Source organism: Mus musculus, chromosome 2 (genome assembly GCF_000001635.26).
Source record: "Mus musculus strain C57BL/6J chromosome 2, GRCm38.p6 C57BL/6J".
Taxonomy (NCBI): Eukaryota; Metazoa; Chordata; class Mammalia; order Rodentia; family Muridae; genus Mus; species Mus musculus.
The window spans coordinates 121,076,176-121,089,425 of record NC_000068.7 but is presented as its reverse complement, the minus strand read 5'-3'; the positions used below and the strand labels follow the sequence as shown (position 1 = coordinate 121,089,425).

General features: G+C 45.0%; 1 protein-coding gene across 2 annotated transcripts in view; it reads left to right on the top strand.

The window, feature by feature from the left end:
* Positions 1-3,584: 3,584 nt before the first annotated feature.
* Tgm5 (transglutaminase 5) overlaps positions 3,585-13,250 on the top strand; it is a 39,731-nt gene continuing 30,065 nt past the window's right edge. For both annotated transcript variants that reach the window (NM_028799.3, NM_001362724.1), the window contains exons 1-3: positions 3,585-3,764; positions 11,743-11,937; positions 12,391-12,636. In NM_028799.3, coding sequence (NP_083075.1) covers positions 3,755-3,764; positions 11,743-11,937; positions 12,391-12,636 — 451 coding nt within the window. In that variant the 5' untranslated portion in view covers positions 3,585-3,754. The remainder of the gene's footprint in view (positions 3,765-11,742; positions 11,938-12,390; positions 12,637-13,250) is intronic.

The following is a 13,250-nucleotide window of genomic DNA, read 5'->3' as shown; positions in this document are numbered from 1 at the left end:
AAAAATAAAGAAAATAAAATGAATGTTGGAGGTAAGAGAAAGATAGAAGCTCACTGGGCGGTGGTGCTCATGGTGCCGACAGCAGTGTGGTTTCTCTTTTATGCTCCTTAAATATTTCCATGTAGTTTTAAATAATAAAACCCACAAATATTCAGATATTCACTATACAGTCTTTACCTAAAGAAGTAATGGGGTGAAATGAGAGGAGACAGACATGAGCACTCCCCAAGTGTGGAGAGCATTCTTATTGTAGAGATGAGCGAGGGAGCAGGCAAAGGGAAGAGACCAGGCTGAACATAGCAGGCAGACTAAAGTAGAGAGAGGGAGAGATAGAGAGAGAGAGGAAGAGAGAGAGAGAGCACACGAGCACAAGAGCAGAGCAGCCGACTGAGAGATGTGCCCTAGTCAAGAGGCAAAAACGGGACTGGTTAGCCATATATTTGTGATTAGGCTGGGGAAGAGAAGCCTTTGAGAGGGAGAGGTTTAGGGTAGGAGGCAGGGGTGAGGACAGCTGGGAGGAGCCACAGGTACTGAGTAAGACTTGTCCCAGGTTTCATTGACAAATAACAATAATGATTTACCCAGAATTAAAATTGCTTTATAGACCTTGTGTTTTAAAAAAAACTATAAAAAATATTTTACGTTTATTTTAATTTGTTATTTGTGTATGCGTGTCTGAGTGTGGGTTTGTACACTTGAGTGCAGTGCCCATGTAGGTCAGAAGAGGGCACTGTATCCCCTGGAAGTGGAGTTACTGGAGTTGTGAGCTTCCATGTGAATGCTGGGACCCAAACTCTAGTCTTTTGCAAGAGCAGCAAGGACTCTTAACCACTGAGCCATCCCTCCCTATACAAACTTCTTGAACTTCATATCAGGTTTTCAAATATGAACGTGAAGGGTTTGTGTCCCTGGATATCTTTGTTTGTTTTCCCAGTGTGGCCACATTGAATTAACGCCTTCCCCGACTCCTTTCACTATTATCTGTTTAATTGGCCTGTTGAGGACAGGAAGCCAAGCCTGGCTTGTTAGAGATGCCAGGGCCCAGCTTCTGGCCCTACCCACTCTGGTAACTGTATGGGGAGGGCCGGAGGCAGGGGCAGGCCGCTCACTGTGCTCAGCCACCACAACTCTCAAGACCTGCTCACTCTGCCTGTCCTTATCTCTGCATGTGGCCGTGATTCAGGGACTGATCCTTTGTTCATGCCTGGGCCATCTTTTAATTTACCCACTCCACCAGGCAACTAATATGAACTGGGCAAGTGGCTATATTTTAGATACAAAGTTAACCAGTTATATATATATATATATATATATATATATATATATAAAATGGAGTTCTGCTGCATTCAAAGGCTAGCCTAGTAGTTCAAACTCCAGTTTGGTAGAAAATGTTTGGAAGGCTTCCTAGGATGATGCTCTAGTGGGAGGCATAGAGAAAGTAGGCAAGACAGAGAATGTGCATGCGTGTGTGTGTGTGTGTGTGTGTGTGTGTGTGTGTGTGTGTGTGTGTGTGTGTGTGTGTGTAAGAGAGAGAGAGAGGGAGAGAGAGAGGGAGAGAGGTCTCCATCAGAGAACTGAGGGGGCATTGGCCTACCTGAGATCCAGTAGGGGAGAGAAAGATGATCCTCAATGGCTTGTGGGGATGCTGAGTTTAGACCTCATCCGTTGTTGGATCCTGAGCAGGGGACTGTTTGTTTGAACTGGCTCTTCAGAAAAACTCAGTAGTAAAGAATCTGGATAGAGGAGGGTGGGAAGTCGTCTAGGTGTTGTTATCTAGACAAGCTGGTATTTCAGTGAAGCAGAGCTGAGGGACACGAGGGGAAGAGGCAGATGTGGAGTTAATCAGGGGTTGATCTGGACCAAGGGAGGCACGGAGAGGAGAAATGGCCCTGATCTCACCTTCATGGCCTCCGTGCAGCATCCTCACCACCAAGACCAGAAACGCAGGAGAAAAGGCAGCTGTGCTAAGAGAAAGCAGGGAAGGAATCAGTTGGACGCACTGGGTGTCAAGTATCACAAGTTGGCAAAGAAGAGGGGACTGCAGGTCACAGTTCTGGGGATCACCTAAGTCATGGGGTGGGAGGTGGAGGGAGAACAGGTGAGTTTCTGAGACAGCCCTGAGGAGCACCAATATGGGCATGAGAAGAAAATGACAGACTAGGTGGTGGCAGGGAAATAAAAAGAGAAATGAAAGAGAGGAGAGATGATGGGAGAGAGAGAGGAGGGAAGAGAGAGGGACGGGAGGGAAGGAGTGGAAGAGAGAAGGGTCTGCATGCTCAGAGTTCTAGAAGGTTCCTCAAGATAAAAGCAGGAAAGGGTTCCTGGCCTTCAGAGGGAGTAGATGAGATGTGTCAGGGGACTGGGGACAGAAAGTAGATGGGAGGAGGTGAAGCGGGGAGAGCAAAGCAGTACATGAGCACTGAGCAGTCAGAACCGGGAGGAAAGGCAGGAGCTCCAGGGCCAGTGAGCTGAGGGAAGCTGAGTACTGAGGGTGTGTGCAAATGTGTGTGCAAATGTGTTAGAAAGTGAGTTGGCCACAGGTGTGCCTCAGTCGTAGAGTGGTCACTCAGCATGCTTGAGGCCCTGGGTTCAATCCCCAGCACAGCAGCAAACCAATGACCTTGGAGAACTGTATTTGTGTGTCTGTACATTATAAAAGCTGATTAGCCACAGAGAATTGAAAACACAGGAAAGAAAATGACCCCTATGGATACGTTCCTCAGAGGACCTAGAAATCAGGAGACACAGGAAGAAGTAAGTCACAGCAGGAAAGGCAGAGTGGGTAGGTATCCCGCCCACTCCTCACACAGGATTCTGCTTTATCTTCGCCCTTTCTGACCTGATCCTTAATACAACATAGCCCCCCATGACCCCCTCTCTGAGTGCCTTGGGTATTGATGGAGGATTACTTTATCAGGAAGCTACATTCTTATCTTGTCTTTTTCATTCATTTAAAAACTGTTTTAATTTTATATGTATGTATGTATGTATGTATGTGCCACATGCATGCCTGGTGCCTGCAGGAGGCGAGAGGGGGACACCAGATAACCTGGAACTGGCACTTAATACAGTGTGAGCCTCCCCCACCACCATGAAAATCCCGGGACTCATGCTCAGATCCTCGGGGAAAATAGCCCACACTCATAACCTCTGGACTACCTCTCCAGCCCCACCTCTGCTAATTTTATTTGAGATTCACTGTGGGCCTGGAAGGTCTCACTTGAAATAGTGCCACTGCCTGAAAAAAAAAGTCATACCAAGGACAGTCCAGAGTGGCTTCTGTTTGTGCTTAAACTCCAGAAACAGAGGGCTCAAGTGCAAGGGCTGGCCAAGGCTCTTTTGGTTGGGAGTAATAGTCTCACAACTAGGACCCTGACACTCTTTCCTGCAGAAACACAGTTCCCTCCATCCCCGTGGAGGCCCCATCTGTTCACCAGTTCCTCCTGGCTCCCTGACCATAGCACCACTGCCCGAGAGCTATCGAAAGTCCAATAGCACAAAAGCCCTGATGGAACCACAGCCTCCACACCTCCTCTCAGCTGTGCAACACTGCCAAGAAAAACCAGAGGGCAAGTAAGAAAACCAGTTGTGCTCTGCCCTGTCAGAGGTGGCAGTGCAGCAGCTGGCCCCACCTCCAGTGTCTCTCGGAGCCTCGGCATGGAAGGGGAAGCAGCCACTCCAGGATCAGTTTCCTGAAGCTCCAATCCATCCAGCTGTCTGTGGGGGAGCAGCCCAGGAGCCAGAAGGAGCCACCATGGCCCAAGGTAGGGAAGCCACACACGGTGGGTAGAAAATGGGGACAGTGAAGATCCAGAGACATCAAGGGCAGGAGGTTGGATAAACAATAAGAACAATAATAAGCTGATCTAGGCAGGAAGCCAAGAGCCCTCAGGATTCATTGGTCCCCTGAGAACCAGGAGGCAGGGTGAAGGCAAACACTGCTGCATGCTACCATGCCTCCTCCACAATAGGGTGGATGAGCAAGGCAAGGGATTAGGGCATTAGGCATTAGGATTCCTGTCCTGTGACACTAGCTAACTTCTTCACACTGGCCAAGTCTCTTCTGTGCTTCCTGCCTCCGTGTCAGGGTTCAGACCATGTTAAAGTTCTCTGAATCCTCCTGTCTTTTCTTTTCCCATCATCCTTTTCTGTTTACATCATCCTCTCTTGTCTAGATGAAGAACACTCTGAAGATGAAATGATTACATGAAGCCAACTCTAAGGGATGCATTTTAACTTACTCTACAAGTGTGACAAGGTCACTTCTATTTACTATAAACAATATAATAAATATTTTACTATTTCGTTAACTTTATGTAAAATGTAAAAATTCAATTACAAAGGAAATATATGAGGACTGGATTAGAGTAAAATAAAGTAATGATTGCAGGTAAAGTTCTAAATACCTCAACCTCGTCTTGAATAACCATTGTTGTCTCCAGTCTTTGGTAGAGACATTAGCATTTATGTAAGTGCTGAATGCAATCAGTTGGATCAACACATGTTACAAATCCAGATACTCTCATACTATATAAATATAAACTTATTTTTTCACTAATAGCATGTCTTGTAGCATTAGATCTACCTCTCAGCAGTTTCCATTTTGCATGGTATTCTACAGTGTATGATCTATTCATCTTGTTGTCTTTTAATGGATGCTTAGATTATTCCCAATTTTTTTTAGGTAGACAAGCAGTTTTACAGTCAGCATTCTTATGTGTGCTTCTGGGTACTCGTGAGGAAATGTCTTTCTAGATAGTTATTATGATCACTAACTTTGTAAGTTCTTCCTAACCCCCTGTTACTTTCTTGTTATTTCTTTCTTTCTCTCCTTACTTCAAGAAGTACTCTAATCAAAAGTGAACATACCATTTGAACATAGATAAGCAAAATATGGTATTTCAAAATAATGGAATATTGTTTGGTCATGAAAATGAAAGCTAAGCACAATGTTTGGGTGCAGAGCATCCATGTGTCATAGTTGGAGGTTGACTTGGCCTGTAGTGTCTCTAGAGAATAGGATGTGTTTGAAGTGCTTCCTGTTAGGCAGGTGTTGCCCTACCTGATGGGTAGCCTTAGTCATGCACAGACCTGAGCCAGTTAGTGCTCTTTGCTCAGTCAACTGGTCTCCTAAGGGATCAGCTGCTCCTGCTCCTGCTCCTCCTCCTGCTCCTCCTCCTGCTCCTCCTCCTGCTCCTCTTCTTCTTTTTTTTCAAGACAGGGTTTCTCTTTATAACCCTGGCTGTCCTGAAACTCACTTTGTAGACCAGGCTGGCCTCGAACTCAGATATCTGCCTGCCTTTGCCTCCGGAGTGCTGGGATCAAAGGCGTGCGCCACCACCCGGCCTCTTCCTCCTCCTCCTCCTCCTCCTCCTCCTCCTCCTTCTCCTCCTCCTCCTCCTCCTCCTCCTCCTGCTCCTTCTCCTCCTCCTGCTCCTCCTCCTCCTCCTCCTGCTCCTCCTCCTGCTCCTCCTCCTCCTGCTCCTCCTCCTCCTTCTCCTCCTCCTCCTCCTCCTTCTTCTCTTTCTCCTCCTCCTCCTCTTCCTCCTCCTCCTCCTTCTTCTTCTCCTCCTTCTCCTCCTCCTCTCCTTCTTCTCCTTCTCTTCCTCACCCTTCTCTTCCTCCTCCTTCTTTTCTTCATTATTATCAGAAAAAGTCAAGTTCTTTTCCTAGTGGCAAGGTTAGGGTGTTCTTCTGAACATGAGTGAAAGTCAGCAATGGATAGCAGCTGTTGGGCAATAAAAGAAATCCTGTCTTGAGACACAAAGCTGGGTTTAACATAAGACAAGGTGTGGTAAAGGTTAGATAGTAGACAGGACCCAGATAAATTACTGAGAAAATCTAAAACATGAAATAAATGCAACTGGTTTTACATAAGATAGAGAATTCTTCAATTAGCAAACATGTCCATGAACCTATATGCGCCTATATATGTCAATATTAAGTGTGCTCATGCAGTTCTGAAAATGTCATTATCATCTAGTCTCAAAACATCATCATATCAGAAAGAAGCGGTCCAGAGCCAGGTGTGGTGGTGCACGCCTTTAATCCCAGCACTCGGGAGGCAGAGGCAGAAGTATCTCTGAGAGTTTGAAGTCAGCCTGGTCTACAGAATGTGTTCCAAGACAGCCAAGACTGTGTAGCTATGTAGAGAGGACCTGTCTTAGAAGGAAGAGAAGGAGGAGGAGGAGGAGGAGGAGGAGGAGGAGGAGGAGGAGGAGGAAGAGGAGGAGGGGGAGGGGGAGGGGAAGAGGGAGGGGGAGGGGGGAGGAGAAAGAGAAGAGAGGCATTCAGGTCCTTAATCTACTTTCAAATTCTGCAGCCATTTCATAGAAAAGGCATCATACAAAATGTGGCCTCTTAGGTCTGATTCCTTTCAACACCATAATGTTTTTAAGGTCCATTCATGTTGTAATGTGCTCAGCTTACACAAGTCCATATTCTCTATTCATCAGCTGGTAGATATTTGTGTTGTTTGAACTTTTCAGGTATCCCTGTATAATGTTGCTATCAGCATCTGCATGTGGGTTTGGTGTGAGTGTGTGTGTTCACTGTATGGTGGTGTACTGTAAGAAGCTAGATCACATGGTAACTGTGGTCAACATTTTAAGGAACTGCTAGTGTGCTCCAAAGTGCCGTGTCATTTTGTAAAACCACCAGCAAAGTATGAGTGCCTCAAAGTACTGCATCCTGCCAGCACTTGCTAGTGTCTGTTTTCTTACCATAGCATCCTCACAGGTGTGAAGTAACAGTTCATGTATGTTTGCCTAACAACCTGAGCATCCTTCCATGTGCTTAGTGTCTTTTTCCTATCTCATTTAGAGGAAGATCTATTCACACTGGTGCCCACATTGGGTGGGGAGACAGGCCGTAATGAGCATTTAGCAGCCATGGGACAATCTTCAGGAGTTGGTTCTTTTCTTTTACCACATGGGTCCCAGGGATAAAATTAGGTTGTTAGCCTTATGCAATAAGTGCTTCACCTACTCACTAGTGAGCCATCTCACTAGATACAGGTACCCAGTTTTCCATTTGGGATCCTTGTTTTTGTTTTGTCGGATCCATCCATCCATCCATCCATCCATCCATCCATCCATCCATCCATCCATCCATCTAGTTACAAATACCTTATTAGCTATATGATTTACAAATACATCCTCACATTCTGTGGACTATATTTTCACATTATTTTAACATTAAAGGAGAAATGTTGTTGATTTCTATGAAGTCCAACTTACTCAAGTTTCCCCACTGATTCTGCTTCTCCTGACTAAGAGGCCATTGCCTAGTTCAAGATGAGGAGGATGTAGCTGTTTTCTTCTATAGGTTTTAGCTCTCACATTCAGATCTTTGACCCATTGAGTTATTTTTTTTATATATATCAGCGAAGTGGGCAGTGAACTTCATTCTTTTTTTATTAACGTTTCTAGTATTTATTTCTTTACTTTATATGTATTAGTGTTTCCCTGGATATTTGTATGTGCACCATGTGCATGCTTGGTGCCCACAGGAGTCAGAAGAAGGCATGAGATCCCCTGGACCTGGAGTTACAGGGACTTATGAGTTGTCTTGTGGGTGCTGAGAACTGAACCTGGGTCCTCTGCAAGAGCAGCCTGTGCTCTTATCTACAGAGCCATTGCTCCAGCCCTGACACTTCATTTTTTACATGTGAATATTCATTTATCCCAACACCATTTTTTGAAGAGAATTTTTCTATACTCAAGGGTGTTGAGTTACGCCAATTAATCTGGTCCATTCCTTTTTAAAAATCAAGGTCAGGACGGAGTAGGTAGGTTTCTGTCCTTTTTCCCTTACATCTAGTGTTGACACATCCCTTTCACATTCATGGCCTCTTCTTGTTTGTTTGTTTTTTGAGACAGGGTTTCTCCATATAGCTCTGGCTGTCCTGGAACTCACTTTGTAGACCAGGCTGGCCTCGAACTCAGAAATCTGCCTGCCTCTGCCTCCTGAGTGCTGGGATTAAAGGCGTGCGCCACGACACCCGGCTTCATGGCCTCTTCTTATACTATTACTGTTTAACACACACATATAAAACCACCTGAGGGTCTGCAGAGATGGCTTAGTGGTTAAGAGCACTGACTGCTGTTCTGAAGGTCCTGCGTTCAAATCCCAGCAACCACATGGTGGTTCATAACCATCCGTAATAAGATCTGACGCCCTCTCCTGGTGTGTCTGAAGACAGCTACAGTGTAGTTACATAAATTTTTTTTTAAACCCCACCTGAGTGAATTTGGTGTTGTCCCATATGCACTGATCTGTGTCCGTGCTAATGCTGCCCCCACATTGCCTTGATTACTACTAGCTTTATAGTAAAACTTAAAGTGTAGATGTGCAAGCCCTTTGTTTTAAGATTGTCTTAGTGCTAAACATAGTGAATGACTGTAATCCCAACACACTGGAGGCTGAGGCACGAGGACTGTTATGAGTTCCAGGCTACATAGCAAGATACTCTGGTAGCCTTCCCCTCAAAGAAGAAAGAAAAAGATTGTGTTGACTTTTATGAATCCTTTCTTCTTCTCACATAATTTTATGATCCACTTGTCAATTCCTGCAAAATGGCAGCTGAGCTTAAAATGTTCAATTAAACATTTTTGAGACTTTTATCCCCCTGCAACCCCTCCCATGCCACCAGCCCTCTGAAACTCGCGATCGCTTCTTCTTTAGTTGTTATTGTCACAGACACATTAACATATGTATAAAACCTTCTGAAGTCATTTAGTGTTGCTTGTATATACTTGTGCTTAGGACTGACAACTTGGAATTGGCTTGGCTAAGCAATTGTAGAGCTCACTCGTGAAGGAAATTGATATCTCCCCTCCCCTGCCTTCTCTGTCGCCTACAGTTAGCAGCAGGCATCCTGGTTCTCTGGCTCTTACAATCTCCCCTCCCTTTTATGAGTCTCCCTGGGACTTAGGTTCAGGGGCTGACATTGTAGGTATTATCAATGGGGTGGGCAGTTGGGTTTTTGAGTTTTTGATAAGTATTGTGTTGAATCCAGAGTCAACTATCAGTAGCAGAATACTGACATTTGAGTGATACTATCTTCTAACCCATGGACATGGAATATTTTTCCATTATTTAAATGAATTTCCTTAAGTGATAATTTGTGGTAAAAGTTTTGCATTCTATTGTGAACGTGTTACTATTTTTGCTACTATAAATGAAATTACTTTTACATTTTTCTCAGATTATTCATTGTAAGTATATAAAAATACAGTTGAATTTGCATATTGTTATTGCATGCATCCTGAAGTCTCTTGTTGCTGTGAATTCTAATTTTGGAGTATTATTATTCTTACATCATGTGTGAATGGAGATGATTTTATTTATTTCTAATCTGAATGTCTTTGATCTCTTATCCTTGCCTAATGATCCAGGATGAAACCTCCAGCACACTTTGTCTTTAACAAGACAAGAGCAGGCAAGAACACACAAATCCTTAAGTTGTTCTTTATCTTAACAGGAAAGTGTTTAGTGTTTCACTATTAAATATGACTAACTGTGGATTTTTATAGATATCATTTATCATAATAAGGGACTCCCTCCCTCCTTAATTTGTTGAATATTTTTTTAACATGAAAGGGTGTTAGACTTTGCCAAATGATTTAGTTCATTAGTTTTTTTAATCGGCACACAGCCAAGAGAAAGCAGATACATCTCTGTCCTCAGCTTACATCCAATGTTGGAAAGCAGACAAAAACTAGCTAAGAGCTGGGTGTGGTGGCACATACCTGCCATCCCAGAGCTCCAAGGCCTGAGCAAAGAGGATCAAGAGTTTGCAGCCGGCCTCGGCTGTAGAAGGAGACACAAGAAGAAATAACAAAGATGGCTTGGTAATTGAGAGCACTGGCTTCTCTTCCAAAGGACCTGGGTTCAATTCCCAGCACTCACATGACAGCTCACAATTGTCTGTAACCTTAGTTCCAGAGAATCTGGTATCCTCACACAGACATACTTGAAGGCCAAACACCAATGCACATAAACTACCAATAAATTAATCTTTAAAAAAAAACAAAGAATATCTGAGTTCCTTATGCTGAGAAGAACAGGCATTCAAGAAGAACAAATGTATTGACATAAATGAGCTTATATGAGCATAACACAGGCATTAACTGGTCAGCGTAAGCAGTTAAGATTAAGAGTGATTCAGTTTGGTGCTATAGAGTGCACAAAATGGGAGGAAGGGTAGACCCATTGGGGCAGGTTTCATGGGGGAGGGAGGGAGGGAGGTCTTTGGGACAGGTAGGATTTGGCTGAGCTGTGGAGGGATGTTCTTATTTGCTTTCTGTTGCTTCGATAAAACACTGACCAAAAGCAGCTTAGGGGAGGAAAGGGTTTATTTGACTTAACAGATTATACTCCATCACTGAGGAAAGCCAAGGTAGGAACCTGGAGGCTGGAACTGAAGCAGAGGCCATGCAAGAGTCTGCTTACTGTCTTGCTTCCCCTGGCTTGCTCAGCTGCCTATCTTATACCACCTAGAACCATCTGCCCAGAGATGGTACCACTACTAGTGGACTGGGCCCTTCCACCTCAATCATCAATCAAGAAAACACCCCATAGACATATCCACAGGCCAATATGATGGAGGCAGTTCCTCAGTTAAGATTCCCTCTTCCCAGATGTGTCTAAGATTGTGTCAAGTTGACATATTAACTATGACAGAGGATGTTCTGAAATGAGGCCATAGCAGGAATAGAATATGAAGACAGGCTGCCTGGAGGAAAGGACCAGTTCTGGAAGTGGTGAGAATTGAGAATAAAATATCACATGTACAGCTAATGAATATTCTATGTACGACGGACTGGAGAGAGTGCCTTAGGACTTTTAAAGCAAAAGAGATGGTGTGATGAACTGTGAAGGAAGGTGGCTGGTATGGTAAGGGAAGCGGTGGGGAGAGATGCTCGGGGCAGGAAAATGCTCAGAACTTATTAAAGTCACTAAGGGTGAGATGAAGAGAGTGGGCCATTGGAAAGGGACAACTGACCCAGGCAAACTGCAAGGGGTGGTTGGGAGTGTGTGGTCACATAGGAAGTGACAGGCTGAAGAGATGGGTGAGCCTGATGGAACTCAGGTGACTGGGGATAATGGCAAGAGGACGGTCAAACAAGAAGCCATCTGATACTGCCCTCTGAGAGAGAGAGGCACACTAGAGAACACCTTGTTCACTCTGTTTTGGCAGAAGCTCTTGAAGACTTTCTGATCTTGAGTATGAAGACAATCAGGACACTGGACACTTGGTATTGGTGGTTGTAAAGAACCAGCAAGTTGCTAAAAGTGGGGCAGCTGTTCTAGGGGCAGGCGACCCAGAAGCCTGCTCCCAGGTTCAAGGACAAGTGAGGCTGGTAACTTGAATCCCAGGAAGTGGGCATCAGGCTGTATCTGAAGGCTGGGCTGAAGGGAGCATCAAATCTGGGCAGGCCTACAAAATAAATCAGTCAGAAAAGGCATGTGCCTACAGGTGTGTGCACGGAAGGGGTTGATAGAGGGTAAAGGAAGTAGAGGAGGAAGAAAGAAAGGAAGAGGAAAGAAAGGGGTGTGTGTGTGCATGGCATCTCATATGATCCCCGACCTGGATTTATTAAGGTAGTGTTACAGACTCTATTCTGCCAACATGGAAACTCAAGTGTAATTGCCAAGTTAATTCCTGGAGTTTGCATAACTGATAAGTGTGAACAAAACTGGACTGGCCTTCACAACCCTGATTTTTGTCTGTCCCAGGCTGCCCCATCACAGGACTAGAGGTGGCCCTCACAGACCTCCAGAGCTCCCAGAATAATGTTCGGCACCACACGGAAGAGATCAGTGTTGACCGGCTTGTTGTCCGCCGAGGCCAGGCCTTCTCCATCACCCTGTACTTTAAGAATCGGGGCTTCCAGCCAGGCATGGACAGTATCATGTTTGTGGCTGAGACTGGTAAGGAACTGGCCCACAAGATATGTGTGCATATGTGGTTTGTGTGTGTGGTGTGTGTGTGTTTGTGTGTGTGTATGTGTGTGTGGTGTATGTGTGGTATGTGTATATATGTGTGATATCTATTGTATATTTATGTGGTGTGTGTGGGGGTGTGTGGCATATGTGTGTGTGAAATGGACCATGTGGTGTGTGTATGTCTGAAGTGGACTGGAGTGTGTGTGTGAGATATGTATAAAGTGGAGCATGTCGGTAAAGTAGAGTGTGTATGTGGAATATGCGTGTGTGGTGTATGTATGTATGGTATGCATGCATGCATGTATGAAATAGAGCATGTGTGTGGTGTATGCATGTATGTATAAAGTGGAGTGTATTGTGCTAGTGCATGTTCATTGAGTAGGCTCTTAGAGGAATGGAAGATCACCATAAAGAGTCTTGATTATTCTTCCCTCCTAGGACCCTTGCCCGATCTGGCCAAAGGGACTCGGGCAGTATTCAGCTTCACAGGCAGTGGTGGCCCAAGCCCCTGGATTGCGTCCCTGGAAGCCAACAGGGCCAACTCCCTGGAAGTGAGCCTCTGTGCTCCTCCCATAGCAGCCGTGGGCCGATACCTCCTGAAAATTCGGATCGACTCCTACCAGGGTTTTGTCACTGCCTACCAGCTGGGGGAGTTTATCCTGCTCTTCAATCCCTGGTGCCCAGGTGAGGCAGGGACCCACTTGGGCTCCTTCACCTCTATCTCTCTGTCAGTGCCACCAGGTTTCCAGCCCCTGATCCTTGGCCACCATAATCTCCTTAATCCCTTGGATTCAGTACCTGACCTCCAACAACTAAGCTGGGGAGATCTTGATGTTTATTGTCATATTTAGAATTTTAAAATTATGTTTGGATTAAACAGTAAACTACTATTAGGGGGTGCTGAGGAGATGGCTCAGTCATTAAGAGCACTGTCTGCTCTTCCAGAGGTCCTGAGTTCAATTCCCAGCAACCACATGGTGGCTCACAACCATCAATACTGGTATCCGATGCCCTCTTCTGGTATGCAGGCGTACATGCAGATATAGCACTGATACACAAAATAAGTAAGATCTTAAAAAAAAAAAACTATTGTTATGTTTAACTACCATTAACATCTACCTTTATACCTTCATTATCTATTTTTTTGTTTGTTTTGGTTTTTGGTTTTTTGAGACAGGGTTCCTCTGTATAGCCCTGGCTGTCCTGGAACTCACCTTGTAGACCAGGATGGCCTCGAACTCAGAAATCCGCCTGCCTCTGCCTCCCAAGTGCTGGGATTAAAGGTGTGCGCCACCACC